At 44.1% G+C, this 19090-nt stretch overlaps 1 protein-coding gene across 1 annotated transcript in view; it reads left to right on the top strand.

The window, feature by feature from the left end:
• Window positions 1-652: 652 nt before the first annotated feature.
• Window positions 653-19090, top strand: part of LOC141131964 (F-actin-capping protein subunit alpha-2-like) — a 41252-nt gene continuing 22814 nt past the window's right edge. Inside the window, exon 1 of the mRNA XM_073619837.1 lies at window positions 653-784. Within this exon, the coding sequence (XP_073475938.1) occupies window positions 746-784 (39 nt within the window). The 5' untranslated portion in view covers window positions 653-745. The remainder of the gene's footprint in view (window positions 785-19090) is intronic.

Raw genomic sequence — 19090 nt, 5'->3', positions numbered from 1 at the left:
TGACATGAAGGAGGGACCCTTATGTGATGGGGAGGAGTCTCACATGAAGGAGGGACCCTTATGTGATGGGGACTCTGACATGAAGGAGGGACCCTTATGTGATGGGGGGACTCTGACATGAAGGAGGGACCCTTATGTGATGGGGACTCTGACATGAAGGAGGGACCCTTATGTGATGGGGACTCTGACATGAAGGAGGGACCCTTATGTGATGGGGACTCTGACATGAAGGAGGGACCCTTATGTGATGGGGAGGAGTCTGACATGAAGGAGGGACTCTTATGTGATGGGGAAGAGTCTGACATGAAGGAGGGACCCTTATGTGATAGGGAGGAGTCTGACATGAAGGAGGGACCCTTATGTGATGGGGGACTCTAGAATAGTGAGGCCTGGGTGAGTGTGATATTGAACACCTTCCTATTCCTCTCCTCATTGGTCTCTCTAGCCATACGTAGCCCATCACTAGCACAGTGAATGTATACACCAGGTACAAGGTGGGATATAGGAGGATACAAGTCCAGGTGACATTACACTGAACTGACATAGTGTGGCCGGTGAGGGCGCTGTTCTGAGACATGACGTCTCATCCTCTCCTCCCGCCTCGATCACAGCACAGCGCGCTCCCGTCACCCCAGCCCGAGCGCGCCCCCTCCCTCCCTTCTCCTGTGGGCGGGCCGGCGGAGGGGACATCAGACTCCGCCCACATGTGTCGCGCGCAGTCAGTCAGGAAAAGGGGGTGAAGAAGATGGCGGATGTGGAGGAGCAGCTGTCTGATGAGGAGAAGGTCGGTGTTGTGTGATGTGTGTGAAGGATGAGCTCCGCTCCTTGTAGAGGGAGGGGTGTGGGGGGAGTCCTGTGTAGGGGGTCCCCGGTATGTGGCGGGGGGGAGGGGCCCGGCTGAGGTGTCTCAGGTAAGTGGGCTCCGGTCAGGGTGGGGTTGGCTGACTTCCGCCTCTTCTTCCTCCCAGCCGGTCCGCTCCTTGTACGGCCTCAGCCGAAAATAGGAGACAGAAGGGCGGACCCCCACAGACTGTCACCTCCTGATTGGGGTCAGGTCACATGAGAACTTTGTAGAACTCTCATCCCTCTGCGGACTTCCTCGTACAAGTTGAATGTAGGAGGTGGTTGTGTGTTCTCTGGGCGGCTCCATACCTCAGGTGTGTCCACTGGGCTGCATTGGGGGACCTGAGGAGGCTCCAGACACAAGACACTCATTGTTTTCACCACACACACTTTATTAAGGCAAAACTTTACCCATAACTTCATCAAAAATAATGTTCTTCATCAAGGAACATACATTCCACAACAATAATTCTGCCACCAAAATTAGTGAGTGCTGTAAATTCCCTCCAGTATTGCTTTTTGTCTCTTCTTGTTGGAGGATGCCATTTTGCTGAAGCCCAGAGCCCCTGAGCAGCAGTAAATCATAAAGCGTAACTAAACCCATCGATTTAACGGTTTCCAAAAGAAGTTCCATTCCGTGACTGTCACATTTGCTTGTCATAACTGATCACATGTGCAGCACCAGGACAGTTGCAGATCAAACAGAAGCAAACTCCTTGGCTGTAAAGGATAAGAGGGTTTCATTCTACTTTAAGGCTGCCTTCTCACGTAAAGCTCCACTCGTTTTAGCAGCGCTTTTGCACCATTTTTTTGGGCGTGAGGCGCTTTTAACCACAAAGAAGGGGTTAAAAACTCCCATATTGCGGTGCTTTGGAAGCGCTTTTCAGGCCCTTTGGAAGTGCTACCCTTTCATTTCAATGGGCAGAGGCTTTTGGGAGCGCTGTATACCCCGCTTCCAAACCGCCCCAAAGATGCTGCTTGCAGGACTTTTTCTAAGCGCACCGCTCTGCCCCAGTGTAAACGGGACCGAGAACGGGAGGCAGTTTTCAGCTAAACCGCCTGAAAGGGGTCTAAGGCTGTCGGCAGATCAACCTCTACAAATTCAGCACAGTGCCTAAAAAGGGAGAGCAACTGAACATGTGCAAAGCAGGGCGAGACAGTGTACTACTGGATTTTAAACAGTATAAACTTTTATTTTTAATGTTTTACATAGCTATACCTGCAAAAGAAGCCAGCCTGAAGTGATCTAGCAGGATTTTGTGAATGTCCACCCTAACCCTAAAATCCCTGCATCTACAGACATCCATGATCTAACACTAACCTATCTAGCCCTGTAAAGAAGAAATCGGCATACATTTTTTTTTTTGGAGCTGATCTGGGCTCCAGCGGAGGAAGCTCTGCAGAGGACAGCTGTGAAATGAATGGGAAGTGACGTCACCCGTAGAGTTACTATGGGGCTTCCGTTGGATTTGTCCTCTGCACCCGCCTACACAGCAAAGCCACAGATGACAGCTCAGGCCGGCTTCATAAAACTTATGTATATTGATCTCTTCTTTATAGGGCTAGATAGGTTAGTGGTAGAGCATGGATGTCTGTAGATGTATCGATTTTAGTGTTAAGGTGGACTTCTAGTTTATTTTCTGACTAGAGTTACATTTCATGAAGAAGAGATTCTGACATTATTTGAGAACTTTAGCATGAAGAAGGGGATTCCAATGCAAACGGGGGACTCTGATTTGAAGGTGGGACCCTTTTGTGATGGGACTCTGAATTGAAGGGGAAATCTGATGTGATGGGGGGATTGGATAGATTGATAGCAGCGCAGCCATTGGCTCCTGCTGCTGTCAATCAAATCCAATGACGTGGGGGGGGGGCAGGGCCGAGTCCTGCATTCGGCCTCTGTGGACGCCGAAATGCTGGACTCGGGAGCACGCCCGCAATGTAATTCTCTGGAAGAGCGCTTCTCCTAGGGGGTTATCTGATGTGGGGAGGAGCCGCCGGGGGACCCCAGAAGAGCAGGTTCAGGGCCACTCTGTGCAAAACAAGCTGCACAGTGAAGGGAAGTATGATGTGTTTGTTAATTTAAAAAAAAAAAAAACCCTTACAATCACGTAAATAAGGTAAAAATGTTTAGGCCATTGATTTTTGGCCCCTCACCCCCCTTATACTTGCCTGAGCTCTCATTTGATCCAGTGCTGTGCACATATGCAGCTCCCAGTGCTGTCAGTCAAAGTCAATGACGAGGGAGCAGTGTCAATGGATGCAGCACTGGGGTTCGGGAGTTTTTGCCCAGAGTGGGCCCTTAACATGAAGTATGCCTAAATCAAGGACAGGAAGCAGAAGAGCTGTCAATACACTGCAAGAGGCCAAATGTTCTAGTTTGTGTGAAATAGGAAACTACTGACACCACCCAACTCGACAAACTTGGCTCTATGCAAGAAATATGGAAACTGTTTTGTTGTATAGAGAAGTGATTTCTGCCACCTTTTTACACTTTTTTTTTCTTATGTAGTGTGACAAGGCTAGGCCCTGTCAATGTGTCAGTATAGGCAAATGGCCCACAGGGGTCTCAAAGTTACAGTTTGAGGGGTTTTTGATTGGAGATGACTGGCTTGTCAGTGTCTCCGGTTTTGGTGATCCCGCATCAGGCTCTGGAGCTTGGGGACTTTGAAAAGATTTAAATTTTGTGCTCCTTCCAGGGGATACGTGTACTCCCATTAGGAGACGTGATGTATTTCAGAGACTGCACTCCATGTTGGAGAGATTCCTTACCCACAGGACTGAGAGAGTTGGCAATTGGAGAACTGGGAGAGCTGAGACATCTAGGCGAAGCCAAGGGACTGAGGGAGTCTGTGAATCTTGGTAGAGTGAGAGAGCCTGGGGTGCCAGGAGATCCCATATTATGAGGCCAGGGAGTGGGCTTATGCAGCTGAATGCTGTAACTAAAGGCTGAACGGGAACTGGGTCTGAAGGATCCTGACAAGAGCAGCAGAACTGCTTAAAGAGCCAGTTGGCTTGGCTTTTTTGTTATCTGTTTTGTCAGTGAAAATTTCCTGCCTGGGCAACTATTGTGGCGTTTTTATATTCGTTTTGGTTAATGCATGGTGGTGTGCAATGCATCTACCACTGAGCTACACAACCCCAACAACATATGATATCACAGTGGATAGACTGCATATAATAAAAAGGGATTCTGTACAAATTTACAACACCCCTGTGCTTAAAGGGGTTAGTTCACCTTACTGACTTTTTCCAAAAACATTGTACCAAGCACTGGATGTATGACCCCAGGGGCTCCCCAACAAGCAGTCAGATTCATTCCATACTCATGCAGATAAAAAATAGAAAAAAAAAATGCCCCCAATGAATTGTTTTTATGTGCAAGTTGATGTCTGTAAACCAGGCATTACTAAATGATTGACAGCGGTCCAGATCTGGACCACCACAGTCAAACCAAAATTAAGCTGCCTATGTATACTCTCTCCCTGCTGCTGTAATTTTCACAGTATGGCAGAGGGGGGGGGGGGTTCGACAGGTCTGGATGAAGGGTGGGAGCTGCCCCACTATAACTGTGGGTGATTGGTTGCTGGGGTGGTTCTAGCAACCAGTCGCACAGGAAAAGTAGGGAAGCTCCCGCCCTTCATCCAAACCTGTCTCGCCTTCTGTTCTATATCATGCTATGTGAGGTAGAACTTAGGGGGGCCCTAAGGGCACTAATGTAGATAGAGGATTGCTGTGCTGTTAAGGGGGCTGCAATAAGGGGCACTGCGATGTAAAGGGGGGGGGGGGGGTGATATATAAAAAGGAAGACTGATTTAAAGGGATGTGCTGTGATGTAAAAGGGTGGTGGGAGGGCTGTGATGTGAATGGACGCTGTAATTTAACCTCTTCACGCCGAGCGGCCGCATGTATGTGTACCAGAATGTAAACAAAGCCGTGCCGAGAGCTTGCGATTGGGAGCTTTCTGATCTTGCGCCAGCCAGTCACGGGGGTCACATGATCAGAACCCACATTAAAGCGCCAGGAGGCGCCGGTGTTGAAGGGATTCAAACCATTCCTCCAAGACCCAAAAATAAACATGCAACTGTACAATAGATTTGGAGTAGCCACTGGTGTGTTTTAAACTGACATGACAAACCAAACCAATGAAAATCTGGCTCATGTACATAAATACAAAGAATACAGCCAACAACTCCAAACGTCCTTGTTGCTTCTTTATTGGTACGTAAAAAAAGTGAGCAAAAACATACAGGGGCTCACGTGTTCCGGTTTACAAGCCTTGATCACAGCAGGGCTCATGTACACTACAGCTTCTAAACTTGAGTTTAAGAGCTTTTGTTGTTTTTTTTGGCAAGGTTTGTAAACTCAACTCCATACAAGCCTGTGTCCATGCACACATAGGCTTTAAGGCTGGGTTCACATATGTGCGGACACAGTTCCCAGCATGAGGTCTTGTGCATTCAGGTGCAAATTAGGTATGATTTTTTGCCTGAATTCGCCCCTAAACCAGATCCCAAACACACACAGGACCCTTTTGGAATGCGGACCGCAGCCGCCCCCGGACCTGTGTGAACCGTCTCCATTGAGAGCTGGTCACACTCGCATGTCATGCAAATTGAATGCGGAGAAGCCTGGATCCAATTCACACACATGTGAATCCGGCCATTTTAAAAGCTGCTGCAGTTAGAGGAGGTTTAACCTCCCTCTCCTGAACACGGAAGAACTGTGTTCAGGATAGGACCATTTTGACCATGGCCGGCAGTCAACCTAGTCTTGGTGTACATGAGCTCTTAGACTCTATCTACTCCACAATGTTTCCTCAAAATGATAATGCAAAAAGAAAAATATTTAAACGTGTGGAAACAATCCAGTGACACAGCACAATGATCACAAAACTATACAACATACTTTTAGGGCTGAAATAACTAATCAACATAATATTTGAAAATATATATTTGAATCGCTATCTGTTGGTCAGCCGATTTTTAGATGGCCTTGTGCTGGAGTGCTGCATTAAAGAATTGAGAGCTGTTAGTGCTGCAAGAGGACTAGTTGAACATTTTTTAAAAAGTGAGCTAGCCAGCAGCAAGTTGAAACCGAAGCAGCATTAAGTGGATACACCTAAACACAAGCTTTTTCAAGATGTAAGCACAAGATGGGATGGATGACAGATTCCTTAAAGCGGGGTTCCACCCAAATTTTGAACAATATCTGTATGTATTCTCTTCCTTGCCTAGATGCTGACATGCCGTTTAAAAAAATTTAAATCGCCATAATTACCTTTTATTTTTCTATTCTTCTTTGCACTTCCTGGTTCTCCTCCCGTGGGAGTAGGCGTGTTTCTAGCCTCTCCCAGACTCCTGGGAGCTAGTCTCAGGCTTCCCAGGATGCCGTTGAGCATGTGCGGGAACGAGCGGTGAATGCTGGGAGCACAGCATTCACCACATCCAGGAAATAAATGCTTGTGGGCTTCAAATGCCCACAATGAAGATGGAAACCGCCTGCAGTGAATAATATAAGTTATTCTTTCCGACGAAATCTGACACAGGCGGACATATTACACACAAGATGTAAGTATGTAATGCTGAGAAGAAAAGTTTGTGAATGAACTCAAAAAAAAAAAAAAACGATAGATAGGTGGACCCCCACTTTAAACAAAGGTGGCCGGTAACTGCAACTCTCTGGCCAGTCAGTTATACAAAGGGGCAAATGTTATCTGGACTTAAAACCAGACGGTGGAGTATTCTTGAAGAACTCTTCACTGCTCCTAAGCCCTTTAAATGCGCTACTGTATTCAAGAGTAGCCAAGTATATCGTCATCCGTGCCTGCACTTGTGAAGGGGCTGTTGTGGTCCTATGAGGGTGCTTCTTTGGAATCGTCTGCACTTAAAGTGTTACTAAACCTAAAAACGTTTTTTAACTTTAATACATTGCTTGCATTAACTGACTAGAGGAGGAGATGGATCGCTGTTTCTAATTACTAGGAACAGACGATCTGTCTCTCCGCTCCTGTCAGAATGGGGATGTGTGTGTGTGTGTGTTTATATATACACACACACACACACACGTCCCCATTCTGGCTCAATCGCGGGTGGCCAGTGGACACGCGCTTGCCTGCTGTCGCTCTTAAGGGAGCCGAAGTACAGGTACGGCGATTAGCGCAAGGGAGCCAACCTGGTGTCGTAAATGTACGTAAGTCGGTCAGGAAGCGATTAAGGACCTTCTACAGCCCTTTCCAGCTCTCCTAGAGTAACTGCCTGTCTCCTGGAATCTCCTCCATGCTCTTGAGACTGTGCTGAAAGACACGGCAAACCTTTTGGCAATGGCACATATTGATGTGCCATCCTGGAGGAGTTGGACTGTCTGTGCAACCTCTATAGGGTCCAGGTATCGCCTCATACTACCAGTAGTGACACTGACCCTAGCCAAATGCAAAACTAGTGAAAAACAGTCAGAAAAGATGAGTAGGGGTAAAAAAATGACTTGTAGCACTGGGGTCCTTGGTGCAAATTCCAGCCAGGACACTATCTGCATAAAGTTTGCATGTTCTTGTGTGGGTTTTTTTTTTTTAGGATACTCCAGCTTCCTCCCACACTCCAAAGACACGCTGGTAGGGTAATTGGCTCTTGGCTGTGCGTTCAGCACGGTTGGCTGGTGTGAAAAAGCCCTAAAACATGTGCTAGTGATGTGAATAGGCCCTAAGGCCCGTTTCACACTGGGGCAGTGGGGGTGTCGGCGGTACAGCAGCGCTATTTTTAGCGCTGCTGTACCGTCGTTCTTGCAGCGGTATTCGGCCGCTAGCGGTGCGGTTTTAACCCCCGCTGGCGGCCGAAAAAGGGTTAAAATCCCTCGTGCAGCACGGCTATTACCGCGGTATAGCCGCGCTGTCCCATTGATTTCAATGGGCAGGAGCGGTGAAGGAGCGGTGAATACACCGCTCCTTCACCGCTCCAAAAAAGCGGTTTGCAGGACTTTTTTCACCGCCCTGCCTGCGCACCGCTTCAGTGTGAAAGCCCTCGGGCTTTCACACTGAACAAACAGCGGAGGCTGTTTAGGGGCGGTTTTCAGGCGGTATTTTTAGCGCAATACCGCCTGAAAACCGCTCCAGTGTGAAAGGGGCCTAAGTGTTGTGTGATCTTTTGAGGTAAATTGTGCTTTGTGATTTACAGCTGCCCCTGACCCAGGAAACCTAAAATGTCTCCCTTGCAGTGGAGCTGTGCCTGGACTGCAAGGCTTAACTGCTCGTTTAGTCTAAAGCAATTTTAATTACGCTAATCTCTACTTCTCCATGGTTTGGCAGTGAACTGTCCCTTGGTGTTCTCAGCACTAATGCAGGGCTATGGTCCTTATGCCTGGTGAATACTATTGTTTTTTTTTTGCTTTTCATTCAACCCAGCGGGCTGAATGGAAAAAAACTGAGAAGCTTAGGTGCTGTACTAAGTATCTGATGTTAGAACAGCAATCTCCCTGCTAAGCTAGTGTGTTCTGACAGTAACCCCGCCAGAACACTCCGGTCAGCGCTCGCAGCCATTGGCTGGCAGCTCTGATCGGATTCTGGTTTTCCAGCATGCCTGTTGGACAGAAGCCGGCCTGGCTGATGTACACACAGGCCGAGTGTTGGCCAGTTTCTGTTGAACTGGCCGATATTCAGCCCATGTGCAAGGGGCTTTTGAATGAGCTTGGGGGAGAGGAGGTTGTGGGAACTGGTCTATCATCGTAAAGGATTTAAGTAAATCTGCTTTTCTAAACCCCCTAAACAGAAACAAGCAACCCCCACTACAAGGGAACATTTTTAGGTTTCCTGGAGTTGAGCTTTAAAATGTCTGAATCTGTTGGTATGATATTTTTATTTATTTTTCCCTGAAGACATTTCAGCATTTCTATGATGTCTATTAAATTCCAGCATGTCTGCTTTCCTCTTCCTCTCCTATTTATTTTCCCTTTCATTTTCTGAATTGTTTAGCCAAAAATGGGCATATAAGATGCCAATGCAGTTTTTAGTTTAAAAAAAAAAATAAAATAAAAATGTATTTTGTCAATTGTAGAAACATATTTTCTGTTGCATTTGGGAGTTACAGCTGTCAACATTATGCATTGTATATCACTCATTCTTTAACCACCTCAATACAGGGCACTTTCACCCCCTTCCTACCCAGACCAATTTTCAGCGCTCACAGTTTGAATGAAAATTAGTCATGCAATACTGTACCCAAATTAAATTTTTGTATCATTTTTTTTTTCTCACACAAATAGAGCTTTCTTTTGGTGGTATTTACTCACAACTGGGGTTTTTTATTTTTTGCGCTAGCTACAAATGAAAAAAAGCGAAAACTTTGGAGAAAAAAAAAAAGTTTTTCTTATTTGCAAAATTTTTAAAAACAGAAACGAAGTAAATTTTCTTAAATTTTGACAAATTTATACTGCTACATTTCTTTAGCAAAAAATAACCCAAATCAGTGTATATTATGTGTTCTGTGTGAAAGTTAGAGTCTACAAGCTATGGTACCGCTCATTAAAAATTGATCTCATTTCTTGAGGCTCTAACCTGTCAAGACAGTACAAATACACCCCAAATTACCCCTTTTTGGAAAGTAGACAGCCCAAGCTCAACATGACAAGTTTTTTTTTTTTTTTTTTTTTTTAGAGTTGTAATTTTTTCCCACAATTCTTTGGAGAATTAGGAAAGGTATTTTTTTTAACAAAAATGTCATATTAAGGTGTTTCTTACACATGGCATAGGCATACTTGCAACACCCCAAAACACATTCTGCTACTCCTCCTGAGTATGGCGATACCACATGTGTGAGCCTTTCACAGCCTGGCCACATTGAGAAGCGCAACATCCAAGGAGCACATTCAGCCATTATCCAGACCTTTATTCCAACAATTTTTTTTTTTTTTGGTTTACAAGTAAAAATCTATATTCATTGCTAGAAAATGACTTGGATCCCCCAAACATTATATATTTTTGTAGCGAAGGCCCTAGAGAATATAATGGTGGGTTTTGCAAATTTTTATGTCGCACTGTAATTGCGCAGCAGTTTTTCGAATGCAGTTGTACACACTAATGCATGAATACATTTTAATGAATTTCAATGCACACAGAGACAATATAATACCCAATTTTTCTATAAAATATGGTGTTGCGCTGGGTAAATAGCAAATATATCACGCTTTAAAATTGCGTATGCTTGTGAAATGGTGTCAAACTTCGATATTTAAAAATCTCCATAGGTGACACTTTATAAGCCTTTATTGGTTACCAGTTTAGAGTTACACAGAAGGTCTGGTGCTAGAATTATTTTTCTCACTCTGAAGTTTGCGGCAATATATATATCACATGTGGTGCGATCGCTGTTCATGTATGCGTACCGGACTAACGTGTGCGTTACCCTTTGCACGGAGGGATGGGGGCGCTTTAAATGTTTTGTTTATTGGTGGGACACTGGTACACTGGCAGATGGTTTTTGTACACTGACAGATGTTGTCACAATGGAACACTGGTGCAGATGTTCATGGGGACACGGACAGTGGTGCTTGGTGTACAGTGTGTGGGGATCTGTGACAGCTCTGTGTGTAAAACACGGTGGATTTGATTTAAATTAAGTCGCTTTAAATACCCAGTAAAAAGGCTTGATTTAAATCATAATTTTTAAAGAGCAGCTGTCATCTCTGTCCCACAGCGGCTCCTCCCTTGACCTGCTGTTGACTCACCGTCAGTCCCATTCACTTTAATGGGACGGCTGGTGATGCGGCAGAGACGCAAGGTGACGACGAACAAGGTGAGGTACGTGGCGGCAGCAGGTGAGCTAACAGCGCTGCCACGATGCATCTGAAATGACAGGTGCTCTTTAAATGTAAGCACGTATTCTTGCTGGTAGTTAGGAATCCTTCATTTTGTTTGCAAATATTAAATATACTATTTAGAATGATAAGCTGTCAGGATAGTAAAACAATGATATCAGAATCAATTCAATCATACAGTTTGTAGTGTACGTAGATTTGCAAAACAATGGGATAAAGGAATTAGGGCTGCAACTAACGATTATTTTCATAATCGATTAGTTGGCCGATTATTATTTCGATTAATCGGTTAATAACCTTTAAAAAAAAAAAAAATGTGATTGTATAATTTAGTTAATATGTAAAGTTTTTAAAAAAGACAATTTATTCTTAAATATCTCTATGCAGTGCTAAATATAAATAACCAACTATATGGTTAGGGAGCAAAATATCTAATCCAGAATAACAGACAGAAGAGATATACTATTAGAGGAGATATGCTGTATAAACTGTTAGAGAAGAGATATACTGTACATACTATTAAGAACGTTCGTTCGATTTTCTAATCGTTAGTGGCGTCAAATCGACGTTCATTTTCAACCACAGTGACAGGAAAATTTGGAAATAGAAAACTTCTTGGTCAAAGGAATTTTCAGACAGTGTATGTGGTTTTCGTTCAGAAATCACATTCATTTTAAAAACAGAATGTTAAAAACAAGTGAAAATTTCAAACAACATTCTTTCATTCAGCGAATGTACAAAGATTTTTCGTCTGAATATTGATCGGTGTGGCCAGCATAAGGCTCGGTACACACCTATGCAGTTTGCTTTTGATCTGTTTCTGCAGTGCTTTTTGATGTGCATTTAGATTTTTGCGCACTTGATTTTGCGGCGATTTGCGTTTTTGCATTTTTTTTGGCTAAATTGTTGTTGGGCAGATTAAAAAACACAAATTGTTGCAAAAACGCATCAAATGCTTTTCTGCATCTTCTCCATTGAAGTATATTGAACCAAAAAACACTTTTTTTTTTTTTTTTTTTACGCAAAAAAAGTCCTTGACCCTTTCCAAATACGCAGTGGCTGAAAAAAGCATAGATGTGAACGTGTCCAATGGGAAACCATATAAATGAACTGCAGTGCGCTTCTGCAAAAAACACAGATGTGAACCAGGTCTAAGATGTTTAGTAACATAATGGAGTTAAAAAAACAAAAATTAGCCCTTTAGAGTACAAAAAAAAAGCAGATAATCACTACTGTATGGGGGTCAATTTTTTTTTTACTGGAGAACTATGAAAGTAATATTTACAGTAGCGATTATTTGCTCTTTTTGTACTATAAAGGGCGCGTTTTTTTTTTTTTTTACCCCATTATGTTACTGATCGATTATGAAATTAATCGATTACTATTTTTATAATCGATTAGTTGTCGATTAATCGATTAGTTGTTTCAGCCAGCCCTAAAAGGAATATTCCTGAACTTTGTTTTACCTCATGGTTACTGTGAAATTGTGTGAATGCAACAATGCAGTGCATATTATCTAAGCTTGCAGAGCTTGGATTCTTTGAATGAGTTTACCAAAAATGTAACTATTGCAGAATATACAGCCTCATGCTACGTAACTGGGTCATGCTACAGAACTTTTCTACTGGGCAAGTGGGAACAGCAATTGAATGACAATTGCTGTTCCCAAATAAAATTATCATTTTTTTTTTTTTTTTTTTCACACAAATGGAGCTTTCTTTTGGTGGTGTTTAATTCTTTGACAAAAAAATGACCAAAAAAAAAAAAAAATGTTTCATAGTTTGTTATAAAATTTTGAGAACGGGTAATGTTTCTCCTTCATTGATGTGCACTGATGGGCTATGGCAGGTGGCACTGGTGGGCACAGATGAGGCAGCCACGGCTCTCTGTGTGAGGGACCGATGACAGAAGCCGGCTGATGGGCTTTTTTTTTTAGCTCACGCTGACAGCGTGAGGGGAAAAAGAAAGACCATTACCGATCTTCTGTTTACATCACGTGATCAGCTGTCATTGGCTGACAGCTGATCACGTGATAAGGGGTTGGGATCGGCCCCTTAAACTGATCTGTGATCAGCCGAGTCTCATAGACTTGGTGATCACAGACCGCGCAGGCAGCTCATGCACAGAAGGATGTCATATGACAGCCTCCCAGCAATTAAGGCCTGCGCTGTAGCCGTTATTCGGCTATAGCGTGGGAGGAGGTTAAATGAATGAGTTTGTCAGCCATTATCTGCACCTTTTTAGCACAAGAAAGCTCAAAAAAATCTCTCAAATTCTATGTATGTCTTCACACTGGTCCGTTGCGCTTCCATTGTGGTGTTAAAAATCTTGCTTACTGTATTTTGTCAGTTAAAAAAAACTGCACCAAAAACTGTTGAAATGCATTGAAAACACAGCAAGAATACATCAATAACGCACCTGTTACGGTTTGTGTTTTTTTTTTTTTTTTTTTTGTCGCGTGACCTATGAAAAACGCATCATAAGCACAGTAAAGTCGCGTGCGTTTCCGGGCCATTATCGGCATCGTTTTCTTTATCGGAGAGAACACTATTTTCGGCCGCATCTCTAACCTCAGCATAAGGATTTGGGTGAGATGCAGGATTTAAATATGCTCAGTCTCCTAGTGATAAGGACTCCATTCCGAGCTGTCGGCAACAAGAATGGACGTGTCCACAAGCAGAGAATATTTAGATATTAACACTGTTTTTAAGGCACCACAGAAGGCAATAACAAAATAAATGTTACATACGTTTATTTGCATCTCTATATAAAAGCATATATGTATTTCTTAATCGTACAACACGGGACACAGCCATAGTAATTACTATGTGGGTTATAGGCAACCTTTAGGTGATGGACACTGGCATACCCTAAGACAGAAAGTCCACTCTCTATATAACCCCTCCCACTACTGGGAGTACCTCAGTTTTTTTTTTTACCAGTGTCTAAGGTGTTGGTCAAGAGTAAAGATGTGCTGTGCTGAGCTCCACTGGTGCAATCCTTGCTGGGGCTAGCTATGTAGCCGCGTCCATTCAAAGTATCTTTTTAGGCCGAATTGAATGGTACCCGGGCCTCGTGGCGGAAGAAACAAGGTTTAGCCCGTAATGCTTCTCTTTCTAGAGAGCTGGACACCGGGATCCAGTGCTTTTTGTTTTTTTTTTTCAGCCTTAAGTTTTTTCTGGTGGGGTGTTTTACGGGTCTAGGAGTTCAGATCCCCCGATTAAAAAGGGGGCCCCAGTTCCTGAAAGTGTTTTTTTTTTTTTTTTTTTTTTTTTTTTTTTTTTAAACGGAGAATACCGTGAGAGGTGAAGATTGGGTCTTTTAGTTTTACCACAGAAAACCCTGCGGCAGGGAAGGTAAGTGGAGACTTCTAAAGAATTTTAAAGTTTCTTGTGACTTGTCTCCTTTAAAAAGTAAATGTTGTCATGCCTAAAAGTCAACACTGGGGGCTGTATAGAGCACGTAACTTGTCATGCTTTCTCAGATCATGTTGTGTCAGCAGACGCTGACAGGCCTCTCTCCGGCTAGCAGTCACAGGACTCCGGTAAGGTGGGGGGGGGGGGATTTTTCCCTAAAAAAAACACCCCCCCCCCCCCCCCACCCAGACAAAAGCTCTCCCCCTCTTTCTGAGTAGAGGGAGAAGCAGAACGATTGGCGGATGCCGCTCCGTTCTCAACCGCCTCTGTATGGCAGTTTGTCACAGCCCCCCCCCCCCACACACACACACACACACACGCCGATCCCGTCAGATCAGAGGCCCGCAAATACGCAGGAAAGCACTATTAAAAGGCTCTATTTTTTTGCTGACTGCGGCTGTCGGAGAGAAACAAAAGCTAAAAAGATGCATGTAAGTGGTGACACAGGTATTCCTTTGGCACATTTACTGCAAGCATCAGGCTGAGCGTTAAATAGCAGCGGCAGTTGCTGGACCTTTTGCTCAAGCAGTGGATGCGATTTTTCTTCTGGTAGTCCCTCTGCATTTGTGTATCGGGCTATGGTCAGAAGGGGTGGGTAGAAACACCCCAAAAAGGGCTTAAAAGGGGACTCCTGCAAGCTCTATACACTCTACATTGGCATTTTCCCCTGAGAGTTCTGGGATGGCCGGTCAGAGTAAGCGATCAGGGCTATCAAATATTGCAATTGTTTTCAACACTGCTGCCCGTCTATTACTGAAGAGGGTTTTCCTCAAGCCGTGATGGGATTGGCTAGCAGCTTTACTCGCATCCCAGAATGGGATAAAATGCGATTTCCCTCAGGGGACCGTGAGAAGGCTGATGATGTCTCTTCTGAGGGGTCAAATGCGGGGGGATCAGCTTCACAACCTGAAAGATTGATGGTGCAATTCTTACTGAATTTGTCTGCTCCGCTTTTTTTTGCTACTCTTCATTGAGTCGGTTGATATGCCCGTTTTTTTGTTTGGGTTCACTAAAGCCTCCTCAATGCCTTTCCTTTCCATTCATGGCTGGAAAGGCTTATGTATTCTGAGTGGGATCACCCAGATAAACATTTTTTTTTTTTTTTCCTCCTATAAAGTTTTAACTTTTTTTTTTTTTTTTTTTTTACCTACGGAGGAAAAATTCACTAAGATGTTTGAGATACCAGCAATTGTCGCTGCTATATCCTCTGTGAATGAAAGTTTGACTTGTCCGATAGACAATGCTCGAATGCTTAGGGATCCAACGGATAAAAAGTTGGAAATTCCTCTTTAAACAAAAAAAAAACACTACTTTTTTTTTTTTTCTTCTTCTGATGTCTCAACCTACGCTAGCAGCAATTGGTGTATGTCAATCCTTGAGAGACTGGTTTAAATGGGTGCTCAAGGTTTTTCCTGATCAGCTGGCCCAGGATTTAGCCGAGTTACCAGCAGCATTATGTTTGGCAATAGATGCCATGAGAGGTTCTATACTTCAAACCTCGCGCCTTACGCTTGGTTGGTGCATAAGCATAGAATCTTATGGTTGAAAAATTGGTCAGCCGAAGCGTCATGCAAAGCTCCTGGCTAGTTTTCCTTTTCACGGTAAATGGCTGTTTAGGGATGATTTGGATAAATACATCCAAAAAATTTTTAGTGGTGATCTCAGAGGCTAAGCTTTGTCGGGCCTGGCCAGTACCTGGATGGGAGACCGCCTAGGAATGCCAAGTGCCGTAGGCTGCAGATGGTGACTTCCTCAATAACTCTAGGGTACAAACTTGAGTTCCGAAGGTCCCCGTCTCCTCGTTTTCTCAGATTCCAGAGGAAAAGAAGTCTCTCTTTCAAGCATTGGACCATCTTTTGTCTCAAAAGATTGATCTTAGTGGTTCCCATGCAAGAGCAGGGATTAGGGTTTTATTTCAACCTTTTCACGGTACCAAAACCAAATGAGTATGTCAGACCCATTCTAGATCTCCAATATCTAAACCGGTTCTGAATATCCGCTCTTTCCGCATGGAGTCAATCCAGAGGTCTCCGTCCTACAAGGTGGAGAACTTCTGGCGTCAATAGACATCAGGGGTGCATACCTCCCATGTACCTAGATTTCCTGCTCACCAGAAATATCTACGTTTCGAGGTAGAAAATCTTCTTCTTTTTCAGTTTGTAGCTCTGTCTTTCGGTGTAGCTACTGCACCTCAAGTATTTGCAAAGGTCTGGCCCCTTCTGTAGCCGGATTAAGGCCCCAAGGTATAACTGTTAAAGCTTACCTAAAGGATCTGCACTTGATGGACTAGTCGGTAGCCCGCTTAGACCAAAATATGATCTACAGTCAACTACCTGGAATACCTAGGTTGGATTCTCAACCTAGAGAAATCCTTCTTAAACTATCAAGGTGATTGGAATACTTGGGTCTGATTATTGATACAGCCCAGAAAAAGGTATTCTTGCCCCAGGCGAAGATCAGTGCCATAAAGGAACTGACTCAGATGGTCATGGCAAAGAAGAATCCTTCTATTTGACTTTGCATGAGGTTGTTGAGAAAGATGGTGGCTTCATTCGAGGCCGTTACTTATGCTCAGTTTCATTTTAGGCTGCTGCAAAACAGTATTTTGTCGGCTTGGAACAAGTAGGTCCAAGCTCTAGATTTCCCAATGTGTCTGACTCCAGGGTGCACCGGAGCCTCAGTTGGTGGCTGATGACCAAGAATCTGCAGAAGGGAAAATCTTTCCTACCAGCTACCTGGAAAATGGTAACAGCAGATGCCAGCCCTTTGAGTTGGGGAGCAGTCCGGGAAGAAGCGACTGTCCAAGGGAAATAGTCCAGATCAAAAATTACCTTGCCCATTAACATTCTAGAGATCCGGGCAGCGCGCTTGGCCCTGAGAGCCTGGATGTTTAGGTTACAGAATTGTCCTGTCAGGATCCAATCCAACAATACCACAGCAGTGGCCTATGTCAATCACCAAGGGGACATGACAAGTTGTTGCGGCCCAGAGAGAGGTGAATTATATATCAACTAGGGCAGAAAACAATGTACCTTGCCTTTCGGCAGTCTTCGTTCTGGGAATAGAAAATTGTCAGGCGGACTACTTCAGTCGCCAGCAGTTGTTTCCGGGAGAATGTTCCCTTCACCCTGATATCTTCCTGGCAATATGCCGAAGATGGGGGATCCCAGACGTAGATCTGTTTGTGTCCAGGTTCAACAAGAAAATCGTCAACTTTGTGTCAAGAACAAGGGATCCACTAGCATGCGGAACAGATGCCTTTGTGTTCCCAAGGAATCAGTTCTCACTGATTTATGCATTTCCTTCTATTCTGCTGCTTCCACGACTAGTTCGCAGGATCAAGCAAGAAGGGAGATCAGTGATTCTTGTGGCCCAGAAGATCTTGGTATGCAGAGATCATAAGGATGGCGGTAGGGGACCTATGGACCCTACCACCACGTCCAGACCTTCTCTCGCAAGATCCGGTATTCCATCCTTCCTTACAAAATTTTAAAGGTTTGGCTGTTGAATCCCACATTCTGGAGAAGCGTGGGCTGTCAAGTCCAGTGGTATTTATCTTGATTAATGCAGGGAGCTGGCTTCCAGAATCATAGATTAGAATCTAGACAGCATATGTCTCCTGGTGTGAATCCAGGGGTTGGCACCCCAGGGGGTATGTCATAGGTAGAATCCTTGACTTTCTGTAGATGGGGTTAGATATAAAGCTGGCCTTGCGTACTATCAAACAACCACTTGCTTTGCATTCTTCTTTTTTGTAGCTTATTCAGGGGGTAACGCGGCTTAATCCTTTGGTTAAGTCACCCCTGAACCCTTGGGACTTGGATTTAGTTCTGTTGCCATTGCTGTAACAGCCTTTTTGAGCCGATACAGCCTATTCCCTTGATCCTTTTGACAAGGAAACTAATTTTCTGGTAGCAATATTTTCTACAAGAGGGTTATTTATCAGAGTTGGCTGCTCTTTCTTGTAAGAGCCATATTTTATTATTCACAAGGATAAGGTTGTATTGCGTCCTCATCCTAACTTTCTTCCGAAGGTAGTGTCTAGTTTTATCCAAACTAGGATATTGTTCTACCTTCATTTTTTTTTTTTTTTTTTTCCCAGAACCCTGTTCTACGGAAGGAAAATTACTACATTCTCTTGATGTGGTGAGAGCACTCAAGGTCTACTTGAAGGCGACTGCTCCGATTCAAAAAATGGATGTTCTGTTGTGTTGCCTGAAGGTCCTAGGAAAAGGACAGGTAGCATCGAAATCTATTTCTAAATGGATTCAGCAAATAATTGTTCAGGCTTGTGGTTTAACCACTTGCCGACCGCCGCATGTACATATACGTCCTAACTTTGGCAGCGGATATCGTTGTTATGGTAGCAGCTAGCTGCCATAACCCCGGTATCCCTGTTTTTGGCAGGCGGTCCGCTACAAGATAAAAGTGGTCTCTGTGGCCGCGAAATCACTTTTATCGGTGGCGGGAGAGGGGCCCCCCTCCCGCCACGATCCGGTTCCCTCCACCGCTTACCGGAGCCGTCGGCAGCGGCAGAGGCGATCGCGTCCTTTCCCTAGCTGTGCATGGAGACGAGTGAGGGGAAGATGGCGCCCACCTGTCTCCGTGACACTTCAGGGTGGAAGCGACGTCAAAACCTCACTTCCGTCCATACGTCTTAAAGCCACATTTTTTCAATGTCGTGTTTTTTTTTTTTTTTTTTTTTTAATTGCATTTTTTTGTGTAAATATGAGATCTGAGGTCCTGTCATGCTTTTTTCTATTACAAAGGATGTTTACATTCTTTGTAATAGGAATAAAAGTGACACTTTTTTTTTTTTTTTTGTAACGGTGTAAAAATAAAATCAAGTAAAATAAATAAGGAAAAAATAATTTTTTTTTTTAAACGCCCTGTCCTGACGAGCTCGCGTGCAGAAGCGAACGCATACGTGAGTAGCACCTGCATGTGAAAACAGTGGTCAAACCATACATGTGAGGTATCGCCGTGATCGTTGGAGCGAAAGCAATAACTCTAGCCCTAGACCTCCT

This window comes from Aquarana catesbeiana, linkage group LG03, assembly GCF_042186555.1.
Source record: "Aquarana catesbeiana isolate 2022-GZ linkage group LG03, ASM4218655v1, whole genome shotgun sequence".
NCBI classification, from domain to species: domain Eukaryota; kingdom Metazoa; phylum Chordata; class Amphibia; order Anura; family Ranidae; genus Aquarana; species Aquarana catesbeiana.
Note: the sequence above shows the minus strand (reverse complement) of the source record. Positions and strands in the feature narration are given on the sequence as shown.